The 23,566-nt window shown below is 35.2% G+C and overlaps 1 protein-coding gene and 1 long non-coding RNA gene across 2 annotated transcripts; one reads left to right on the forward strand and one right to left on the reverse strand.

Moving 5' to 3' along the window:
• The first annotated feature begins 12,217 nt into the window (after nucleotides 1-12,217).
• LOC145047982 (uncharacterized) lies at nucleotides 12,218-14,860 on the forward strand. The gene is made up of 3 exons (XR_013682613.1): nucleotides 12,218-12,330; nucleotides 13,356-13,797; nucleotides 14,576-14,860. It is a non-coding gene; the product is annotated as an uncharacterized LOC145047982 (long non-coding RNA).
• A 3,683-nt stretch (nucleotides 14,861-18,543) lies between these two features.
• LOC145042429 (putative methyltransferase PMT24) lies at nucleotides 18,544-22,902 on the reverse strand. The gene is made up of 9 exons (XM_078990885.1): nucleotides 22,697-22,902; nucleotides 20,935-21,888; nucleotides 20,698-20,847; nucleotides 20,328-20,598; nucleotides 20,135-20,245; nucleotides 19,859-20,033; nucleotides 19,496-19,768; nucleotides 19,100-19,294; nucleotides 18,544-19,010 (listed from the first exon to the last, which is right to left on the reverse strand). Exons 2-9 carry the CDS (start codon nucleotides 21,856-21,858, stop codon nucleotides 18,782-18,784), a joined length of 2,328 nt encoding a protein of 775 aa, XP_078847011.1. The 5' UTR covers nucleotides 21,859-21,888; nucleotides 22,697-22,902; the 3' UTR covers nucleotides 18,544-18,781.
• Between the last annotated feature and the right edge of the window lie 664 nt (nucleotides 22,903-23,566).

Genomic DNA, 23,566 nt, shown 5'->3' on the forward strand with positions numbered 1-23,566 from the left:
TTTTCCGTCGCTAAAAATTTGTAGCAGCCGTCGGAAATCTGTTACGAGCAATTAGTGACAAGAATACACCGACGGATTTTAGGGTGTTACAATTCCGTCGGTAAAGAGTTTTAGCAACGGAGTACCGACGGTTTTAGCCATCGGTAATGCTCTTTTTTTGTAGTAGTGTTATTAAATTAAAATTTAGTTTCAATACTTTGTTAACTATTTTGGTGTTATCATCACCTTCTAGGTCATGATCAGTCTAATGAAGACCCATCATTTATAGCAGCTTAATGGTAGAAAAATAAAGTCCTCTTGCTGTCTTAATTATGACAAATGATAATGGAGATTTAACATCTTAAATATTATAACTTCTATTCTCTTTCTTTTGTCGGGTGTCGACTAATCATAAAATGATGCACTTTTGCAAATTAGATCTAAACAATCGCTTTCTTTAATTCCCCCTCATCTTGACCTTTTGTTGATCCATGACATGCTTCAAAGTTCAACCCGTATTCTTCTGAACCTTTGCTGTAACAATCAATGGTACAGCTTCTTTATATATGCTTCAACTCAGATCATTGACATGCCACGGCTGTATGAAATCAGGATCTCGGATCAATTAATGTACGAACATAAATACCTTTTTCATTGTATTTTATTTAGAGGGGGTTAATTGTTTAGGGTGATTAAAGGTGGCATTTTTTATTTGATTTGTGCTCTTTTTCTTAGGATTTTACCATTCCAGTTTTCTTATCGTGTACACCACCATGTGCACTTTTCCTTTTTAATGATATCTTTGTCATGCGGATAGATATATAAAAATAAACGTAAAAACAAAAACATAAGCAGTTTGTCTAGTTAAGCCAGAAGCAATTTATTAATCAAATCAAATTAATATAAAACTTGTTTATGAACACGAGGCTCATGATTTGATTACCAAGCAAGTAATTTTGTTGTTGCTAGTGAATTCGAGTTGTTCTTTAAGTATGTATATGGACGCCTCTTTCATTTGATTTGTCATCGACTCATTTCATAGAAAGGTTACGAACATTTAATAACTTACAAAGCACCATAATGATGAGATTAATATCGATGGCTATGTTGCACTTATAACTAAAATTAAAATAAGAACATTTTAATTTAGAGGTCAAACTGTCACAGAAGTCAAACAATAACGTGTAATAAATCAAGAATGTTTCAACTGTACAGAAAACTTTTGAACGAATCAATAAAGTTTCCTTGGTAAGGCCGTGAAGAGGTAAAAACAAATTTATGTTTTCGGTAAAAAAAAATAAATAAATAAATAAAAATAAAATATAATTTAACCCCACTAAGCTTCTGAGTTTTTCATACTCCAACTAAAACAAATTGTATTTAGATATTAAGAAGAAAAAAAAACTATAATTACAAAAGATGGTTGATGAGACAAATTACATCTAGAATCACCAAGCTAAGGTGCTGATCACGACTAAATACATGGTATGATGATCTCGTTAATGGTTAATATGCACCAGATATTTTTACAATGATTAATCTACAATTATATATTAAAAGTAATTGACTAAAATCATCTGCACCTTCCTTCTTTGGACACCAATGCAGTATGAAGTCAACTTCTCGTCAATTTCGAGCATGAAAATACGGACTACACCTTCCCATCAACCGAAGGGATAATTTTCTTGGTTTCCATGGTTGCCTCCGAATCTGTTACTGAATTAGTGCCTCTAGAGGGAGCCGATGAAGGTGTTGGGAACTTCTTGGGCAGCATTTGTTCCCAGCTAATCTCTTTTGGGAATCTTGAAGTTGCCTCAGAGAAAGCAAGAAAAGTAACAATGCTCAATAACAAAAACTTATATCTCCAAGATCCTAACATGTTGATCGAATGAACGAAAGAATGACACAAGATCGATGCTCAGAAAGTGAGAAAACTACTTGTTGCCTTGATCACTTCCCTGAAGATTATGGTCTGGTTTTCATAGCTTCTGGGGCGGCAGACAATGAGGAGGATTTAGGGAAGAATGCCAACTGTGTTGTTTTAGAAAAGAGGCGACAGTGGCAGACCATGACGCTATTTTAAACAATAAAAACAGTAGCAGATTGTGTTGTTTACTATTTTTCTAATAGTAACTTAAAAAAGGTATGTCTAAATGTGTAGCAAGTCAAGGAACTGTGTCTCTACAGTGGACACATCATTTGTTATTCTAAATAAATAAAGAACTGGTGGGACAAATCTTTGGTTGTCAGACTTTGTTAAAGATAGACAATTACTCCACCCACCCACCCACTTGGATGATTCTTACAAGTTAAAACTGTTTGGAACCTATCATAACGTGTGCAGTAGGTGGTTGTACAATAGGTGAGATGTAGGATTGTACCATTATCGCAAAGGGAGGAACAGGGTGTTTATTTTGTTAAAGGGATTTTAAATGTCATAAAGGGATGGCTGCCGGGACTTTTTCCTTGTATGCATCAGCATTTCCCTTGGAAGTTATCAAGGGTCAGATACCTCTTCTATATAATTAAGCTACTATAATAGTCTTTAAACTGGAGTTCCATTCGGCAAACCTAGTACACTAGAAAGTCAAAACTAGTGTTCGTGTCGTTTAAAGTTGGACCTTTTTTTATAGTTAACATAATATATAACTTGAGAAATGGAATCTTAGTATTAAATAAATTAAATCGTAATTTATCATTATGTTAGAAAGAATGTTGTGTAAATGTAATATTTTCGTGACTTAGTTATACACATTTTTTAGGAAAAAATAAAGTAATTCTCATTAAAGGAAAAAAAAAAAAGTGTATAAAGAAAGTAAACAGAAAAAAGGCCCATAAGGCAGAAACCAAAAAGAACAAAGGGAAAATTACGAAATTAAGAACTAGCTAGATTCTAAAGAAAAAATAGTGAAGAATGAAACGAAGTAGCAAACCAGCCGTTTCAACCCAGAAAAATGAATCGGCAGCTGTGCAATTTGCATCTTCATTCTAAAATAGCTAACAATTTTTTTGTTCTTGGTGATTCTAAGCATGATAGCAACGGATTTTAATTTTGCTATCAAATTTTCATAGCTATTCAAGATTTTTCTTATGCTAATGGCTTATAAGGGTAAGTAACTTTATCTTGTATACACATTTAGTCGCTTATTATTATTTTGTGTACACATATCATCATTAAATTTGTTTACGGTGTTCAAAAAGCATAATGATGACCGGCTATTGTAATTCTCCGACCAATCATGAAATTTTCCGATGAGCCTCCCTGATCTTCGATTTTTCTGGTGTTCAAACCCTAGATCTTAAGTCTAAAATTTGAGATGTGTTGAAGTTGAAATTTTGAGTTCTACGTTTCTGAAATCTTGCATAAAGTCCAATGTGTTGAACTTGAAGTTTCAAAGCCTGTTAAATACCCACATTTGTTGGAATGGTTTTTTAAGTTATGAAGGATTTTTAACAGAAAAATGGATATTCCTTACTCATTATCAGACAATCACGTATTCACAAACTTCGTGTAGGGCTAATAGTTTGCATTTCTCATCACATGGAAAACCCTTTTTGCTCCGCTTAGCCTTATCTCTCTCTAGGTGTACTTTATGATCAGTTCTATAGGAATTGTTCGATCTTATTTGGTCAAATACCTAGCAAAAACTCCTATCTTTCTATAAGTGTTTTTGAGTTCTGAAGTATTTTTCAAATCATGGCAGATATGCTTCATCATGAACAAAAACTAATGAATTCTATATTTCAGTTCAAAATTATAGAAATTATTCAATGAACACACAATAGAGAAACCCCATATCTCATTTGATGAACCCAAAAATCATGTTTGTAGAAATTGTTCTTGATCTTGTGAAATCCCATAAACAAAAGCATATTTATGTGTGTTTCCTTCACCCTAAAATCGATTATGGTTTTGTGTGTGTCTCCTAGAAATTTCATATATAAACAAACATACACATACTTGAACTGCATACTCAACTTAACCACAGTTGTAACATCCCAAAAATCATGACAAAATTTTCATTTTTAAAGCCATCACAAAATCGATAATCCACACAAAACATAGTTCCAAACCATAAGTATAAATCAAAGTATCCCAAAATCATAAGTCAAATAAATATCCAAAATGATGTGCTCAATCACGCCATCGCCTTGACCCTATACTCTGATGTACCTGAAACCATAAAATCAAACTATAAGCCAAAGTTTAGTGATTTCCCTCAAAATACCATCACACAAACATATAACAACATGCATACTCGGTCCACAACCATCGGACTGGATTACCCCTGAACTCACTGCATAAGTCTAGATTGTCCTCCCAGCCCACAACTCACGTCTGGATTGCTCCTGTAACGCCCCGACTCTCAGGTATTAATTTTTACAGCTTTATTTTTCATATTGAAAGGTCTACTCGACGAGTTGATGCCCTAACTCGTCGAGTAGGAACTTTTGGGGCCACGTATTTTAAACGACCACTCGCCGAGTCGGAGGCATGACTCGACGAGTTGGAGCTGGAGGATGAAACCCTAATTTTCGAGGTTTTGCAACCTATTTAAAGGGTCATTAGCCTCCATTACAGCCCCTTGTGCGTCCAGAAACCCTAATTATTGTGTGTGTGCTCCATTCTTGTGTGATTTTCAAGCTTGGAGGGTGTTTTGCAAAGAGAAGACTTAAAGTACAAGAGAAGTATTTCAAGAGGAGCTAGTGGATCTAACTCTTCTGCTTCTTGGCATCAGTTTAAAGGTAACAATTTGTTACATTGACCTTCTTTCATACTAGATCTCATTATGTTGAAGATTAGGGCTTTTCTAGCATATTTATGTTAGCCATTTTGAGTATGCTAGGATCTGAAGTTGCAACTTCAGATCTGAACTTACCTTGGTCTTTAAGTCTGTAAAGTCTCCAGCTTTAGCAAGTATGAACCTTCTCTTGTGAGTTAAATCCCATTATAATCTTGGATTTGACATTCTAAGCCTCTAGAGCCTTGCATGCACGTAAAGTTTGCAACTTTACATGATAAAATGCCTTTGGAAGCTTGATCTGCAATATGGAGCTTTGGAATGGCTTAAAAGCATCTGAATGGAGAAAGGACTGAAGGGACTCGATAAGTTGCATGGCCAACTCGGCGAGTCCAATGAAGATTGTCGTGCAAGGACATCTGCATAGACTCGGCGAGTAAGCTAGTGTTTCCCAGACATTTGGACATGCATGAACTCGGCGAGTTTCAAGGAAACTCGACGAGTTAAATGGGGATTTCATGAATTCTCGAGCTCAGGAAGGACTCGACGAGTCAATGAACTGCACTCGATGAGTCGGGTCAACATGGACTGTTGACCTTGACCACTGACTTGGACTTTGACCAAGGGTAGACTAGTTAACTTCTGGGGTATTTTGGTAAATTGGAATTTATGGAAAAGGTCTTATGATAAATATAGGTGTTGGAGTTCGTGGACATGGTTCGAGAATTTGAGTTATGACTCTGATTCGACAGTTGAGAGGTGAGTTATCCTCACTATACCAAGGGGTCTAAGGCACCAAGGTCGGCCCATTGGATTTGATATCCCAGTTTTTTGATGATGTGTTGAGTATGAGATAGTTATACATGCTATTTTTCCATGCAAGTTAAGTAGATCTGTAGGACTACCTGTGTTACCGTTTGATTATTTGTATGTGCAATTAGCGGTATATATGTAAACATGTTTGTGTGGGTAGGGTTGAGGTTGCACTACCTCGTGCAACGACCAACAAACCCCAGAGTATGCCAGATATGAGCTGAGGGCCGGGAAGGCATCCCAAATTCATACTGAGGACTTATTAGCATGCCAGATACGAGATGAGTACCAAGTGGTATACCAGACTCGTACTGAGGGTAGATTAGTTATGTTTCAGTCTTAAGATTGTAGGGGCAAGCCAGTCATAAGTTGTGGGCCGGAAGCAAACCAGACTTATGTTGTGAGCTCGGAGGTAGGCCAGATGTGAGTTGTGGGCCTGAAAGGCAAGCCAGACTCACACTATGGGCCCAGGGGGTAATACAATCTATAGATTTGTGGACCCGTTACATGTTGTTATTATGTGTATTGTTGTTATGTATCGGTATTTTGGGGGAACTCACTAAGCTTTGGGCTTACAGTATCAGTTTTTTTCAGGTACATCAAATGATCGTGGGAAGGCAAAGTTGTGATCGTACAACTCCTCATATTTATGTTTATGTTTCTGGGATACTCTGATATTATACTATTTTGAAAATAAGTTTTGTAATAATTAATGGTTTTGAAATGTTTTGAAAAGTTTAAATTTGGCATGATTTTTATGGATGTTCTATACCGAGCCCACATCATAAGTCTAGTTTGTCTTCTCGATCCTCAACTTATGTCCGGATTGCTCCCAAGTTTGTTGGCTTCTGCATAGAGCAGTATTGCCTCAACCCAACCGCATTGTGTCAACATGTTCAATAGATAAACATATAACCAGCAAACAGATAACCTTGTAGATCTACCAGTCTAGTAATCCTATATACCAAGATACATCACACAAACTAGTGGGTCGACATTGGTGCCTTCGAACCACGAGTAAAGTGAGCAAAACACACCTCACAATCTGAACGATGGTTAAAAAGATCACTACTCCAAACACTAACTCTACGGGCCGTCTATACAACATACAGGGACCAAGCCTCAATCTACTACTTAAAATACCCCAAATGACCTAAAGTGAAACTTGGTCAAAGTAAATGGTCAATGTTCAAAAGTCAAATGTTAACCTACAGTTGGTGGTCACGCTATGGTCATCATATCCTGGTCGCTAAACGACAAAGCAGACGGGTTTCTACCAAATCATCACATCGTGCCAATCTAAGGTCACACTGTGGGGACTGGTCTGGATAGTTTAATCCATTAAGCCATTTTCCTACAACTCCAAGAGCTCCAAATCTCCGATCTAGTACTTCTCATGATCTTGATGGATAAAGTTTCCAACTTTATCCATTAAGAAACCTTAATAAGTCAAGATCACAAACCTAAATTCCTTAAAGGTGACTAAATGTATAAAGTCACCCATTAAGCACCCAATCTCTATAGTTGTTCGCCAAAAGTTTCCATAATGGTTTCCTACACCAAATTATCCATAAAAATCGTAGCTTTATGGACATATATGTCCAATGCATGTTCGCTCCATTTTAGGTCAAAAACATGGCAATAAGGAACTCAAGCTTGAGCATGTGACCAAAACCTCCATAGATCTTCAGATCTGGAACATATGACACTAAAATAAACACATGATTCCATAAAGTTTCCAACTTTATAAGATCCAACCTTCCATTTTCTCACAATGAAGATTATGTGACAAAAGGGCTAGATCTAAACACAAGTAACATAAATATTGGATCTTGAGGACTTACAAGAGTCCATAAAACATGCACAAAAGGGATAGGGAGAGTTGCTTGCTAAAACAAAACCCAATGGTGGCCTTCTTCTCTTCAAAACACCACCAAACATACAAACAATTAAAAGGTTAGCAATAAAGGCTAGGGTTTTCTCTTGAAGGTTGAGGAAGAGTGATTGAAGGTTTGTATCGATCGGATATGCTCAAGTATGAATAACAAAGAACAAACAAACAAAGAGAATATAAACAAAAACCAAAGAACATATATAATCACAAAGATATTTTCAATAAGAAATAAGGGTCCTCACAAAGAGAACAAGGTCACAAAGATGGCACAAAAGCATACATTAGGGTTTCACCTTATGTGGATTATATACCATGAAAATAACAAATATCCCATTATTTAGGGGATCTATATATGTCTAAGTAAAGGTCTGATCCTACTCCCTAAGATTACAGATCATATATCCATTCTATATATACAACACATAACTTACTAATATACAAGTTACTTAGATTATGAAGTTCACGCTGACGCTAATAAACTGGGATTGGCGTTGCCGCTGGTGGTCAGCTTGTAGAGTTTGAATCATCATATCATAAGGTGTGACCTTACAGTGATTAAGACTAAGGGTGGGAAACCCTAGCCATCATATTCCCTTAAATAGGGTCTCAAACCCTGGATTAGGGTTTGCCATTAAATAACAGCCACGTCGTGATGCTAGCTTAGTGGCCACGAAACTTTGGCCTTGGCCACACCGTGGGACGCCATCACCATGTCGTGGCCACCAAAAAATCCAACATCCAAAATATTAAATTACTTAAAAGAAACATACTCGAAACTTGGCGTTACAATAGTCGTCAATCCCATATCAACCATACCCTTCAATCCTCAATGGGTGGTAAATTAAATTATTAAAATCATTAGGTTATAATCAATATCAACTCTTATATCTTACTCATCCTCAACCTAGCTCACTTGAACTATGATGCGTATAGGGAAATCAAATTTAGTGGAATGGATTTGGTGTCATGGATGATCTTAAGAAAAGCAATGAGTAGTAAGGATGAGAATGAGGCAGAACTGGTACCAAACTAAGAATCTTGAGTACTGGAATGGATGAAAATGATATCGAGTATCGAACCGAACTAACGTTACTAGTATTGATACTTGGTATATTATCGGTTTTCAATATTAATAGTGGTATTGACGGTACTGAATCCTAAAATTCAAGATTTTAGAGTACTAAGTATCGTCTCGTATTAACATAAATTGTGTTGGTTCGGTACCAATAGTGCTTTGGAGAGCAGGTTGGGAATTTCAGTAGTCTTGCTTATCCCCTAATGAGTAGTCTCCCATTAAACATGATAAAATTAAATGGACCAAACCATGTGTGTTGTCTCAAATACTTATTTACTGATCTCACACAAGCACATTGAGCATGGTTTCATTGGCTTTCTATAAGAATTATTGGTTAGTGGAATTTTTGGGAACAAAATGTATTCATATGTCGTTGTCATTTTGTATGCATGTGTCTATATAGATGACATTATTTTGCTAGGGGACTATACACAATAAACTATCGGCTTATATATATATATATATATATATATATATATATATATATATATATATATATATATATATATATATATATATATGTATATATGCTTTGTTTCGAATTCTCACTAAAAGACTTGGGAATTTTGTATTACTTCTCGATATTTAGTCATCCCTCATGGCTCTGATGTTATTTTCTCTCCAAAATAGTACATTAGAAATATCATACACCAATTTGATCTCTTTTATAATGTGAAACTCTATCCTTCTCTAATATCTGCATATGTTTCTTCTTCGATTGATGAGCTTGGTATCCCTTTAGATGATGTGGCCAAATACCACCAAATTTTGTGGGCATTGCAGTATGTAACTCGTTCTCATCTAGGCATTGCATATATCATCAACAAGTTGTGTCAATTTATGCATGCTCATATATACATGTAGTGGTTACAGTAAAAACATATTATGTAGTAACTATGTAGAACAAGCACTTATATGTTTTTTATGCATCTCATTTCTCACTCAGCCATTCATTTCTTTTCGGGCTCTTAAATCAATACCATCTCTAATGTGAATTGGGTTGGCTACCTATATTATTGTAGGTCCACTGATCAATTTTCCATTTTATGCAAAAAAAATCAAGGAGAAGCAATAAAGTTGAACATATGTTTAACGTTGTTCGTTCAATGTAACCTACATCCACCAAAATAAAATTAGAGAACTCTTTTATTGATCCACTGTTTTCAAAGTGATTACATTGTAGTTACGAATACTTACATGTAACATCCAGTTTTGGGAGCTAGACAAAGATAAAATCTATAGAAAGGTGTAATGAAATGCTAGTTGAAGGATTTTAAATTAAAGACATTCAAAAGATCCGTTGTAGGAAATTAAAGATCTAAGTACCAAAGGGTTAATGGGAATAAGTTTCAGAAACTTTTTAAAGTATTAAATAATTATTCAAACTAAAAATAAAAACCTAAATGTGATAAAATAATATTGAAAAGATTAAAATGGAGTTAGTAAGTTGGATGTAACACCCAGATTTTACAAAAAATCTTTCATTTATTTAATCATAAATACCAACCACATTTGTTTCTAATATCCCATTACATAATCATAGTGTTTCTTTAAAAATCATAGTATCAAAAACTAAGTGCAGAAATACTAAAGAATGCATGCCACGCCCTCAAGCCGGGCCCTTGCCCTTAGGGTCGGAAGTACCTGAAACAACCAACAAACTGTAAGCATACGCTTAGTGAGTTTCCCAAAACACACATAACACATAATCACATAATGTCATGCACACATACATATAAACTTGCCATGGACTCCCTCCATGGTCTTCATATGGAATGTCATGGGATACCCATATGGTCTTGTATCCCTAAGCCATGGGCTCCCCCCATGGTCCTGCCAAATGTCATGAGCTCCTCCCATGATCTTCATATAAACCCATACTTAGATCAAATAACAAACCATTACATATTCCAATACTAATCATCTCATATTAATTAAAGGGTCGGCCTTGGTGCCTTCGACCCATGAGTGTAGTGAGAATATTCACCTCAATACTGAACGGTAGCTGACTAGATCGAGACTCCAAATATCTTCTCTACACAAACCCTATAACAGAAACAACTCCGTAAATACAACTCAAAATTCCCCAAAATCCCTTATAGGTCAAACTTGGTCAAAGACGAAGGTCAAAAGTCAAGGTCAACGACTTGAGTTGACCCAACTCACCGAGTTGTCCCTCAACTCGTCGGGTTTCTCCATCATCCTTACAGATTGGGAAAAATCCCATAAAACTCGTTGATTTCACTAATGAACTTGTTGCGTTGGCCAGAAATCCAACCTCTAAATGCATTAAGCTAATTCCATCGAATCCAAGGACTCCAAATCCCAGATGTCTTCCAAAATGATGTCTAGAAGTGTAAAGTTTCCAACTTTGCCCTTAAGAATCATCCATAATGAGTCAAACCCAAACTCTAGGTTAATTAGTGTGAGTCTTAATCCATTAAGCCCATAAACTTTCACAACATAGTCCCAAAACACAAATCTAGTGTCCAAAGGTTGGAAAATCACGTAAAGTTTCTATATTTACGTCCATTCAAGCTAAAATACAATCTAGGGCTTAATAAAGAGTTAATGAGGGACTTATTGCATGAATGGAACTTAGAAACCAATAAAGTTTGCAACTTTAAGTCAAGAGGATTCATGAAAGGTTCAAATCTAACTTATTAACCCCTGTAAACCTCAACATCTTGGACAACCTAACCAAAATCCCAAAATCATGCTAAAACTTCAAACAAATAGATCTAGATGAATACAAGCCAAGATGTCGAATTTATATCTCAAGAAGACTATTATTGGTGAAGATTTTCTAGATATATAATCCTTTTTCTAAGCTAGATGCTTCCAACTTCGAAGCTCCTTCCATAGAATCACCAAAATCAATTCTCCAAGCTCACCACAACTCACACACTCAAACTTGCAAGGTGATATACGAACTTAGGGTTTTCGGACAAGGGAGGCTGGTAAGGAGGCCAGCCAAGGGGTTTAGGTCCTTTAAATAGGGTGCACCACTCTAAATATAGGGTTTCATCCCAGCCGCCAACTCGTCAAGTTGGGGCAACCCGTCTCGTCGAGGTGGGTCATTAAATACCGCGGCCACAATATTCTCAACACGAAGAGTTGGAGCTCCCCAACTCGTCGAGTTCCAACAATGATTTCTAATATTTTGAGAAATGTTTTATACCTAGACCAAACGTTACATTGGAACTCTGGATAAAAAATTTTTAGAAGAAATAGAACATATTAAACTAAAATCGTCAAAGTGATGAAACTTGGGTTGACTCCACTCATCTAACTTGGGACTAGATATGTTATGGTAAAAGATGAATAGGGATATATATATATATATATATATATATATATATATATATATATATATATATATATATATATATATATATATATATATATGGATGGTAGTTGGTGTATTATCAAGTTAATTTGTGGCTAAGTACAAATAGTTTGGGGTTTGAGGGTCAAAAGAGGACTAGAGGTGAAAGTGTATTTGACCAAGTGTTGACCCATTTAAATAAGGTTTGACTATAAATCTCAGAAAATGGATTGGGAAGGGTTAATGGTGACAATTTCCAAAGTTATAAGTTGTTAGAATATGCCATGGGGTGATTTCAGACAGTGTATGAGAAGTGGAGGGTAGAATTCAAAATTTTGGGCAAATAAGATGTATCACCTAACTATAATTTTTAATATCTCAATTTCAAAGGTTTGAGCTCTCTCTAATGGCGATTTCATGAAGTTATTCCATCTATAATTAGATTCAAGCGAGGATTTATCATTGGGAGCAACACTTGAAGTAATCTATGGTTTAAAAGGTATAATTCTTCATTGGAAGCAACACGTGATGGATTTGAAGTTTTAGTAAAAATCTAGCTACAAACCCTACATTTCAATTGGGAATTATGAGTGTAATTCATTATTGGAACAATTATATGATCATATATGGGGTTTTGTTTCTATAAATCTATATTGAATGCACAGAATTACTTGAATGAGATAATCATAACTTAAATAATGATTTGAAGGATTGCTTGATCTCTAAGTAATCCTAGGGATTCTTTGGTCATAAGGTCAAAACTGGAACTAAGGAATGGAATACTGATTCTACAGATAGATTTTAAGTTTACAAACAACTAGGTTAAATTAGGAAGGCTTGAAATGCTTCCATTATTATCTAATTGTGGTCTAGAATGTGTTTAGGAGACTACATGGTTCACTAGTAAGTGTATGGGAGTTTTGATCTCTTAACTTCAAAAGTAAAATCTGATGAGCAATAAGACCATGGAACTATTGTGATGAACTTAATGGATTAAGTCAAATGTTTTAGTATGTCTAAATGCCTTTTAAATATGTTTAGGAACCCATTGTGGTTGTACAAAAGATTATTATAATAAATCATAAGTTAATACGTAAAGTATAATGGTTAATTGAGAATTAAAAACATGACAGGAATGCCTATAGCCAAAATCGATGCTTTCTCTTTGTTAATTACTATATAACTTATAGGTGGTGACTAAAGAAGGTTTCTCTAGGGAAAATGATTACTACAAGTAGCTAGAAATTTAGGTAAGTTACTAGGAACATACATCCCATATCTTACTATGTCTTTTGAAATGTTTTCCTAAAATGATATTGTTTGCTAAGTCTACTATAACTATGGTTGCATTCATGAAATATTATTTAAAAAAACAATTTCGTTATAAAAGCTAAAGCGCATTATCTTTACAAATGTTTTAAGCATCATGCTTGTTGCGTTGCATGTTAGGATGGGTTGTGACTTTATGCTCATTGGATGCCCAAATTTGACTTTTCTAATATATTTTTGTGGGTAAATTTCTAGGTAATCCCCATGTGCACATGTGGGCTCTCTACCCCTTGTATGGCATAGGGTGGTGGCTCCCCATTGCCTAATTGCGGATATAACGATAGTATTTGGTTGTATGCTAACCATGAGTTTTCCACATCCAGCCACCAATTGTGAGATGGACAAGGGAGGGTGTAGTTACATGTATTACATATCTTAGGAAAATTCTTATTACGTATCCTTGTCATTTCATTATTCCTTTATAATAAATGTTTTGGCCACTTTGGCAAGTATTAAAGTATTTTTTGGATTTTTTGTTCGGGTAAGTTGGATTGACATCCTTTCATTCTAAATGAATCAGCTTCCGGTAACTCACTATGCAAATTCATTTTCTAACTCATTTTGATGTGCGTTCAGATTGAAGACTTGATGAGGATAGAATATTACAAGGGATTTTACAAGGCCCCGGATTATTAGGGTACTTGAAACTTTGTTATGATATCTACTCGATACCTTGCATTTTCCTAAACAACTAAAATTTTGGAATACTTTTTGGGACCGTTTATTATCTACAAAACTTAAACTCTGAAATATTTTATTTTAAAACTAACAACGGTTTTAAATGTGTATTTTCAAACTACCAAGGAGAAGGTATTTCATTATAACCATAAACCCTATCAAATATATGGTTGAGCCCATATAGAAGTCAATCCAGAATAACTAAACATATATATATATATATATATATATATATATATATATATATATATATATATATTGCATGGGGCGCCCCATACCTGTTTTGTACGGTTTGGGGTCTAATGGTCATCAACTTACCCCAAATATTTATCCCTTACAAATCAGTATTCAGGTTTTTTCACTTCTTTTGGGTCGGGTTATTCATTCGGGTCACCAAATTTCAAGTAAAAATCTAAAATCCATCTTGATTGGCATGAACTTAATGTCATAGTCATCACAAAGAGAAATCAACAGTCTTTCACATGTTTATTGAGTCTATTATACAAATCCATAATAGATACAAAAATTGAATTAACATGGCTCCAGGGTCCTGTAGGTGAAATTGGTGTTCATATGCATGTTCTTCCCACATTATGGTTGTTAGGTGCATTTTATGCTCATTTTGTCTCGTTTATTCATCACAATAAATTTTGGACCTTGTATTTTAGTTACATTCTGAGATAATACATGTTTCTAGGGCAAACGTCTTTATTTTCACACTTGTATGGTGATTTCAGGTGATAAGAGGATTAGAACGCACTTAGGGAGGTGAAACAAAGATCGAGTGAAAGTTTTAGAGCATCCAGATGAGAGACAAGCAAATTGTAATAGTTAAACTTTGAGTTGGCCAACACAAGGACATGCGGGTAGTGTGAGAAATTACCTATGGAAATAACACAAATCGTATGGATCGAAGATTAGTTGTAGATTTGAAGGCTCACACGATACATACGGATTTGCATTAAAATCACACAGGTCATTGTGATGTGGAATTATGCAATTTTCCATCTAAATATTTTGGGGATTTATTTGAGTTTTCTGAAAATGCAAAATTCTAAACTTTAAAAACATTTTACATCCTAGAATATAATTGGGTTTACATTGAATCATAACCACAATATAAAGCAACAAGGAAATACTAAAAACAAAATCTACTTTTAGTCCAAGTCGTTGGTGCTCATATTTCGTCTCCTACAATGACTACTACCTGAACTTACAACACATGAAAGAATCTACAACACCATACCACATGTTTGTTAAGTTATATCATACTTTGTTTCATGTAATCATACTCTACTTCTCTTCTTTCTTTCTTTTCATACTCTACCATTCTTTTCTTTTCTTCTCGTACTCTTTAACTCCAATCTCTTCTTTTCATCTCATATATTGTATTCTCATATCTTCTCATACATATCTCCTCTTTTCTTGTCTCATCTACTCTATTCTTCACATACTCTTCTCATCTCATACTTTCCCCCACTCTATCTTTACCTCTTTCATGCACTTACATATACTTCACCTCATCTCATGCCATTTTCTTATTCTATCTACACTTCTTCTCATCTTATATCATGCTCTTCTCGTGCTCTGTCTTCACTTCTTCACATACTTGTTTCTCTTACCTCATGCTCTTTTCTCATCACTTCTCATACTCTTACTCTATCTTATCTCATGCCTTTTCATCTCTTCTCGCCTATTTTCTTTCTGCTCTCATATCCTCATATCCTCCTTCTTTACCAATCTACTCTCATTTAGACCCAAACGGTCTAATCGCATATGATAGTTCATCTATCATATAGGTGAAACATAGTTCTAACTTACCGGTGTATAATGATCTGAACTTACTCCCCTCACTTTGATCCACCATAGATCCTTGGAAATTTTCTTTTCTTGAATCCCTCGTGAACCACCATGATCCATTACAAATCCTCTACGCATAATCTATTGCGATTATATCTGGATTCTATAAAGATACATCTTACCTTGTTCTACTCGTGGATCCCTTTCTTAATCTTCTCTAACCATACATAATCTCATTTTTGCAAGAATCATCTATCTACGTTCCTGAAGGGATCATTTTCTCATTCCCAAAGGAAACATAATCTAATTCCCGGAGGAATCATAATCTCATTCCCAACGGAATCATCCTTCTACATTCCCATATGAAGCATCTTTCTGTTCTTCTCATAATCTTTCATGTGAATGCTACGATCTCCCCATAGTCTTACACCTCACATGTCTCATAACATTTAATCTCATCATCTTATTAAGATATCATCTAGTACTAATCTAGTACTTAATTCATTAAGTTCTTAATCTAAATCTTCATTTACTAAAATATAGGTATTTAACATAATAGCATTAGCATTTAGCTATACATCCATACTCTTTCTTCATCTAGTATATGATGGGTATTGAACACAATACCACTAACATTCTAACCATACATACCTCTCATTTACAAGATTACAATTCATGTAATCACAATCTACATTTACCCAATATCTTATGGGTATTTGACATAATAACATTCACATATAAACATGCATACATACACATTTATAAGACTATAAAACATATAATAATAAGATAGTGAGAGAGAGATTTATAACTCACCTTGTTAGTTAGTGAAAACTAACTACTCTTGGCTTTAATCTTCATTTGATGTGTCTTGATCTATCTTCTTTGCTCAAGACATATTCATACAACATATCAAACTCCTTAGAAGTTGTCTTAGCATATTAAGAGCTTAACTACTCTCTATATTAAAATGATCACTTGATTTATCATAATTCTAACATCTCATCTTCTACCTCTAAATATATTTTACCCAACGAATTAAGCATCTCATACTACCTAATTTATTATACTCTCAACTCTATTGCATCAATTTATCTTCTTCACTAGTTGGGGTTTGAAACCCTAACTTTCCATCTATGGATTTCACCATGGAAATCACATACAAAGTTTTTTCAAATCTTCTAAATACTCTTAATAACATACTAATTGAGTTATAATCCTATTAACTAAAACAATCTAGTCAAACTAACAATTTCACCATTAAAGCTCAAAGCTTCATAAAAAGGAAAAATCATTACCTCAAGAGGGACAGAATTTTAATCCTTGCAATCCTCTATCTCTAGCGCATCTTGTCTCCTTGGGTTCAAAATCGCCATTCTCCAACTCTCCATCGAAGTGGGGAGGAAAATGGTCCGAGAATGAATTCTTAAGACCTTTTAATATATTTATTGATATGTGTGACCGCTTTGTGGCAACATATCATGTTGTGGTACACCCAATTAGGTTGTGTCTCTCTTACCGAGTCATGGTGCATTTCTCCTACAACATCCTACTTTCGCCACCACGTCGTGGTACTTATATACCACGTCACGATGCAAAGTACATTGTCATCGACTTACAACAAAACTTTCGTCTATATTACCGCTTCAGAAACCACGTCCTAGAAAGGCCCTTGTGGTGCTGTGGTGTCAGCATTTCAATAGCTCCTTATCTAATTCAATTCCAACTTTGGGATTGTTTTCTTTTAATCTTCTGACACTCATAATTTATTCGCTTTAAACGTGTTTTCTATGATCTTTTTACATCCATGCGAAGGTGGGGATGAGTTCTACAACTTCATTAAGTCATTTCTGACAGACTACATATAGGTCTTAATTTATTAGGTCACAAACTTGGCCCAAAAAGCATAAAATTCTCATTTTAACCTATATGGTTTAAATGCACCATCTCTTGCATTTCTTCTCTTAAACTCGCTTATCTTATCTTATAAAAGTGACTTAGACTATTCTTGACTGATTTCATAAAGTTATACCTTCTAAATTCATGAAATTTCTCTAAATGACCAAATTGCCCTTTTGATCAATTACTCACCCAAAGTCAAATCTCTTTAAATTTTAGACTTTTAGAGTACTTTATTGGTTATTATGTGAAATAATACCCTCCTAATTTCATAAAGTTATACCTTCTCAATTCATGAAATTCCTCTAAATGACCAAATTGCCTTTTTGATCAATTACTCACCCAAAGTCAAATCTCTTTAAATTTTAGATTTTTAGAGTAATTTATTGGTTATTATATGAAATAATATCCTCCTAAACTGAGGTTTTATATCTGATGGGGCAAACATTATACCATTTTGTAGTTGCGTATCTTTTGGTCATTTTTGTCGCTCTCATTTATCAAATTAGTCCTGTAAACTGTCTTTAAACATTTTCAAAACTTATGTGATTTGTCCAAGAAGATATTCCCCTCCCCTAACAATGGCAATGTCCGCATCGATAATTACATGACAATCTTACTTGATCTTATTTATAAGCCAAAATTACGACTGGACGAGAAATTTGCATATGACTGAAGGTTGGATAGTATGGAATTATGAGAAGGTAGAAAAATGTCGGATAAAGGATTAAAGGTTGTAAAGTTGTGTGAAGGCTTTTTTAGACAACAAGAGGTGGCGGAAGATGAACCACTCACTAATCATCATCAACACTCCATGTATTTCACTTTTCCATTAAACCTTCTTCACTTAAAATTAGTTTTCAAAAAATGTTTTTTTCTAAAGTTGGATATTACATCTGTTTGAAATAAATAGCGCATTGTTTTGAAGTAAGAAGTAAAAACAAACACCAGAGGGATTTTAAATCTAATTTTTCCTTCAAAAATTTATAAGACTTGACAACAATCGTAAACTCTCAATTGTATAATTTAATTTCATTGCTAAATATGATAATATATCGTAGTTTTACAGTAACAATATTCTAACCCCACACACATTTGAGTCGAGGCAAACCAAGTACAAAATCGTTACAAGAACAAATCAAAACGACCATTACACGTGGCTAAACAACTTACAATTGCAATTAAATTAATAAAAAATGTAAAAACACATCATAAAATACCATTTCCCTCTTTCAAGACTTGTTCTATTCGATGGCGTATGCAACTGTTTCTACCTCTGTGGGACGCCATAACGTCTTCTCCACACATAACATCCCTTCATTGTCCTTGTTATAAGTCATCCTAACCTTCCATTGCATAGACTTTGCCATGCTTTCCACCTCAGCAATCGTCTCCACAGTATCACGCACTATCAGTTTACCTTCAGGTCTCAAAATTCTGTCAACTTCCGCCATTAATGACTGTAACTTGCACCTGTCACAATAAAAATCAGTATCAATAACCAACAATAACACTGACACTGACAATGACAGACTGACAGTATCATTAACAGTATAGTTTACCTCTTTTTAACATCAGAGAAAAGATGATCCGCGTGAAGAAGATCATATGTTCGTGGGTAAGTGCTGAATGATTCACACCAATTGTGATATATGCCAAAGAGTCCTCGCTCATATATAATTGGAAGAGTATCCGGTGAATCAACGGGTACAACGTTCATCACCCAAACTTTCAAGTCCTTCAATGCAGCAGCAAATCTAAAAGAATTTTGTCATAAACAACCGTAAGAATCAAAATTACACTATACTGGACAGGACAGGATAGAACAGAACTAGACAGGCTTTCTAGGAATACTGTCATACTGACATCCCAGAGTCATAGTCAAACACAGTACAACTTGTTCTGTCTTGTTCTATACTGTGTGACAAATGGGATGTAATTATTTGAAACTGGCTTACCCTCCATATATAGCACGCATATCCATGACGTTTCTGACTGAAGACCAATCGATTCCTAATCCGTTCAAATACGACTTTGAGACAACACGTTTCCAGTTTTCATAGTCAGCAGTGAAGTCTTCAGGGGCTGATTTTCCATAAACTCCAACCTCACTACTCTTCAACCAATATGGTGCTGACTCCAACCTCTGTGGCCATGTTTTAGGCCATTCTGAGCCACGCACCGATGAGTCAACCGGGACTTTATGGATACATGCTTGAAGTTGCACATTCCTGTAGTATTCATAAATTAAGTCAAAGTCAAACATCACCATTGAAAACTAGAAAATAATATTCTGATAATATAAATATAAAATGTGATACCAGATTGCATCGGGATCGTCTTTGCTTTCACATAGAGGTGGCTCGTTTTGTTGTCTGCTTTCATAGCATTCATTGGTTGTTGGCTTTCTGTATATTGCTGCACCAACCTCGTTCAATTTGTCATTGTTGACCTTCACCAATTCCCAGCACATTGCTTTGGTTAGTTTAGACATAGCTGCCATGAGAATTTTTAGAGGTGTCAAGTTTAAAAAAATAAAAATAAAAAAAGATTGCTAATTAAACTACATGGACAATTTATGTAAACTAATGACATACCTTCCCAAATTTCCACATCTTCAGGCTTATTTTGGTAAACAGGGGTAGCAGACCATACAAAGTAACCACCAGGCCTTAACATACGGTTGAGCTCCAACAAAAGTTTACCTCCTGAAAACATATTTCATTATAAATTTATAATTAAAAACAAATTTCTGACCAAATTCAATTAGAAGGGGAATAAAAGTGTTACCTTCAATATGCCATGGGACTCTGCAACGAGCACAATGAACAACATCAAAGACCTTACTGGGGAATGGCAGCCTAATGGTACCCATAACAGCTGAAATGGCAGGAATACCCCTTTCCAATGCAAATTGCACTTGAGCTTCATGTTCATCCTTTGGAGCAAACGACATTGCAACCACATCTCTCTCAAAAAGATACCCTCCAAAACTAGCAACTCCACATCCAACATCCAATATCACTCTCGTTCTTTTACCCCATGCGATATCAGGAAGTGACTGCAATTATAGTATTAATTTATTATTATTACCAACACATTTAGACCCAAAACAATAGCAATAATAAAGCATTGGACATGATGAGAGTATGAGACTAACGTTTTGGATAAAGTCTATGTAGTGAAGGGCTCCATTCTTAAATTGAGTACCACCTCCAGGGAAAGTAAGGTATTCTCCAGTAACTTTGACCCAATTTTGATGACCTTTTACTGCAGCAAGCTTAGTGTGTGGGACATTACTGTACCATATCTGAAAATAAGCAGTAAAAAACCGGTTTCAGCCAACAACCCCCTGATATTGGAATTGGAATACAGTTTGTTATTAATTAATATTCACCTGTTCTCGGCTTCTTGGCCACTTGATTGATGTTTTGTAGCCTTCGGGCAGAGGAACAAGGCATGTAGGGGACTCATCTGGGCAGTGTCTCTCTCTATGCTCATAGTGGCTCCTACCATGAAGGTGTCTAATGGCTTCCAAATTGTCAAGACAAGGAATGTAATCTGGTCCAGCTGTCACATTGCATGTCTTCCACTTGTAATTCTTTGATGATGATGATGGCGATTGTGATTCTTTCTCACTTGCTGACTCAGCTGCTTGGGTGGAAAAGGCTCCGTTTTGTGTGTTGGTTTCTTTTAGAATCTCGGATTGTGTTGCAGCCGAGAAATCTTCGGTTTTGTTTTCACCCGAGCTTTCTTCTGTTTGCTTTTCTTCTTCTTTCTCTACCTTCTCGTCTGACTTAACCTTCTCGTCTTCGGAATCGGTCTTTCCAGTTTCATTTGAGTCGGAATTGGAATCGGTGTTCTCGGAATTACTCGACTCGCTTTCATTCGAATCGGTGTCACTAGAATTACTCTTTTCACCTTCATTCGAATCGGAATTCGTGTTTCCGTCTTCGGAGTTTGATTTTTCGTCATTCGAACTAGAATCATCTCCGGTGTTGGTGTTGGTTTCGACTTCATTTGTGTTGGATTCCTCGGAATTGGAATCGCCTCCATTTTGAGTAGTTTCTTGATTCCCCTCATCTTTGACTGCATCATCGGGTAGATCGCCGGAATTATCTTCAAATTGGGAAGAAGGGTTTGCGGTCACCTTTTGTTTTGTTTCTGTGGCAGCGGGCAGGTCGGGAGTCTGACCGGGGGCAGCAGATGAGGACATGAACATCCACACTGCAACTAAACAAACCCCAACAACAACAACAATTGTAGCTGTGGAACATGATGACTTCTTCCCATCGACTCGGGAATATTTTCCCTGAGCCATGACTTAATCAATTCTGTTTCTTGTATAAACCTGAAGGGGGCAGAAATGGAAAGTTAACAGTTTAGTACCTTTAATAAGACTTGGAACATAATTTGATCCTACAAAAGGGTTTACTTCAATGTGCATAAACATGAGTGTAAACACCAAATAGACCAAAAATGATATAAATCAACTACTTATTTGAGCCTCATCTTATTCAGATTTAAAATGATGTATTGATCAAGATTCCACAAGATCATAGACCTCTAGATCGACGGTTAAAATATGACCAATTAAAAATATACCATAACGAAAGGTCTTTCTATGCTTCAAAAACTAATAAGATTTGCTTCGAATATATAGATCGTAAAATGAAAATGACATTGAATTATTGAAACATAACAATCTGTTGTACTAATTGAACAGTTAGAATAAAAAACCTCAAAAGATTTCTGTCAACTAAATTGTGGAAGTAAATCGTGTGTACACTTGATATACCACCAAAATCTTGCGTAATATTCAAATGAAAACTTCAGATCACAACTTTTAAGCTCTAATCATTGTAAACTAGACTACAAAACTGTAGATCGGTATTTAGCATATAAGCCAATATCTGAATCTAGCAAATCTTACAACTAAAAACAAATATTAAGAAGAAAAAGAATACGACCCATCAAATTTAGAACTGAAATATAATCTCAAGCACTAAATCAGAGCATTATAGTAGTCCAATCAAAGCTGAACGAAAAACATAATACAACGCCATGTGATTTATGAAACTTTTGTGAGATTAACGATTTATTTACCAAAAGTTTGATGGGAATATTGAAAGACGAGATTTTGAGTAAAAAAGCTTCACCTTTGTGATTGTTCTTGAAGATCTGACGGAATTGTTAAGCTTTGAGGTTCATCAGCTTCAAGAAAATGGAAAAACCCCAGAGTATAGAAGGAGAGTAGTGGGAAAGATGGAACGCGGATTGGTTGAATTTAATGAGAATCTGATGGGGAAATCATAATATAGAGGCCAAAAGAGCGGAGTAGATCCAGACGAGTGTAAATCGCACCGACTGCTTTATCTACAGGAAGGAATACGGTAGATCTATGGGAGGTTTAGTAATAATTATTTGGGACAATTCTTCATTCGTTATTTTAGAAAATTATATATATATATATATATATATATATATATATATATATAGAGAGAGAGAGAGAGAGGTGGGTTCAATTGAGAAAATAAAAAAGGTTGAGAATGGGAGAATCATTCTCAACCATTCATTTAATCTAATCATAAAAAGACACGGTAGCAAACTTGTAAATATGTTAATAACCTTCAATCTCAAATACGTATCGGTAACAGTTCGTTCATCATCAAAATTTTCTTCCAACCTTCAATAATCATCCAGATTTCTTCAACTAAACCGGAATTTCTTCATTGTTCATGAAATTGGAATCGGAGTTCTGGACTCATAGTCACAATCGACATTGAAGGACTCAGAATCGCTACTCACAGGTTCCCAATCGGATTTTTGGAAATCAAAATCAAAATGAGAAATCGATCGGACATAGGATGTCGCATCTGAAGTCGAAATCGGAAGTATATGATGATTTGGAATTGATAACTTGATGTTTTTAACATTTTCAAAATAGTTAACTTGTATGCACTCCAACTGTTTAATGAAATGCATAAACTAAATTACCACGTTATATTCACATATAAATATGTTTTCTC

This window comes from Lactuca saligna, chromosome 1 (assembly GCF_052625555.1).
Source record: "Lactuca saligna cultivar CGN05327 chromosome 1, ASM5262555v1, whole genome shotgun sequence".
Classification (NCBI taxonomy): Eukaryota; Viridiplantae; Streptophyta; class Magnoliopsida; order Asterales; family Asteraceae; genus Lactuca; species Lactuca saligna.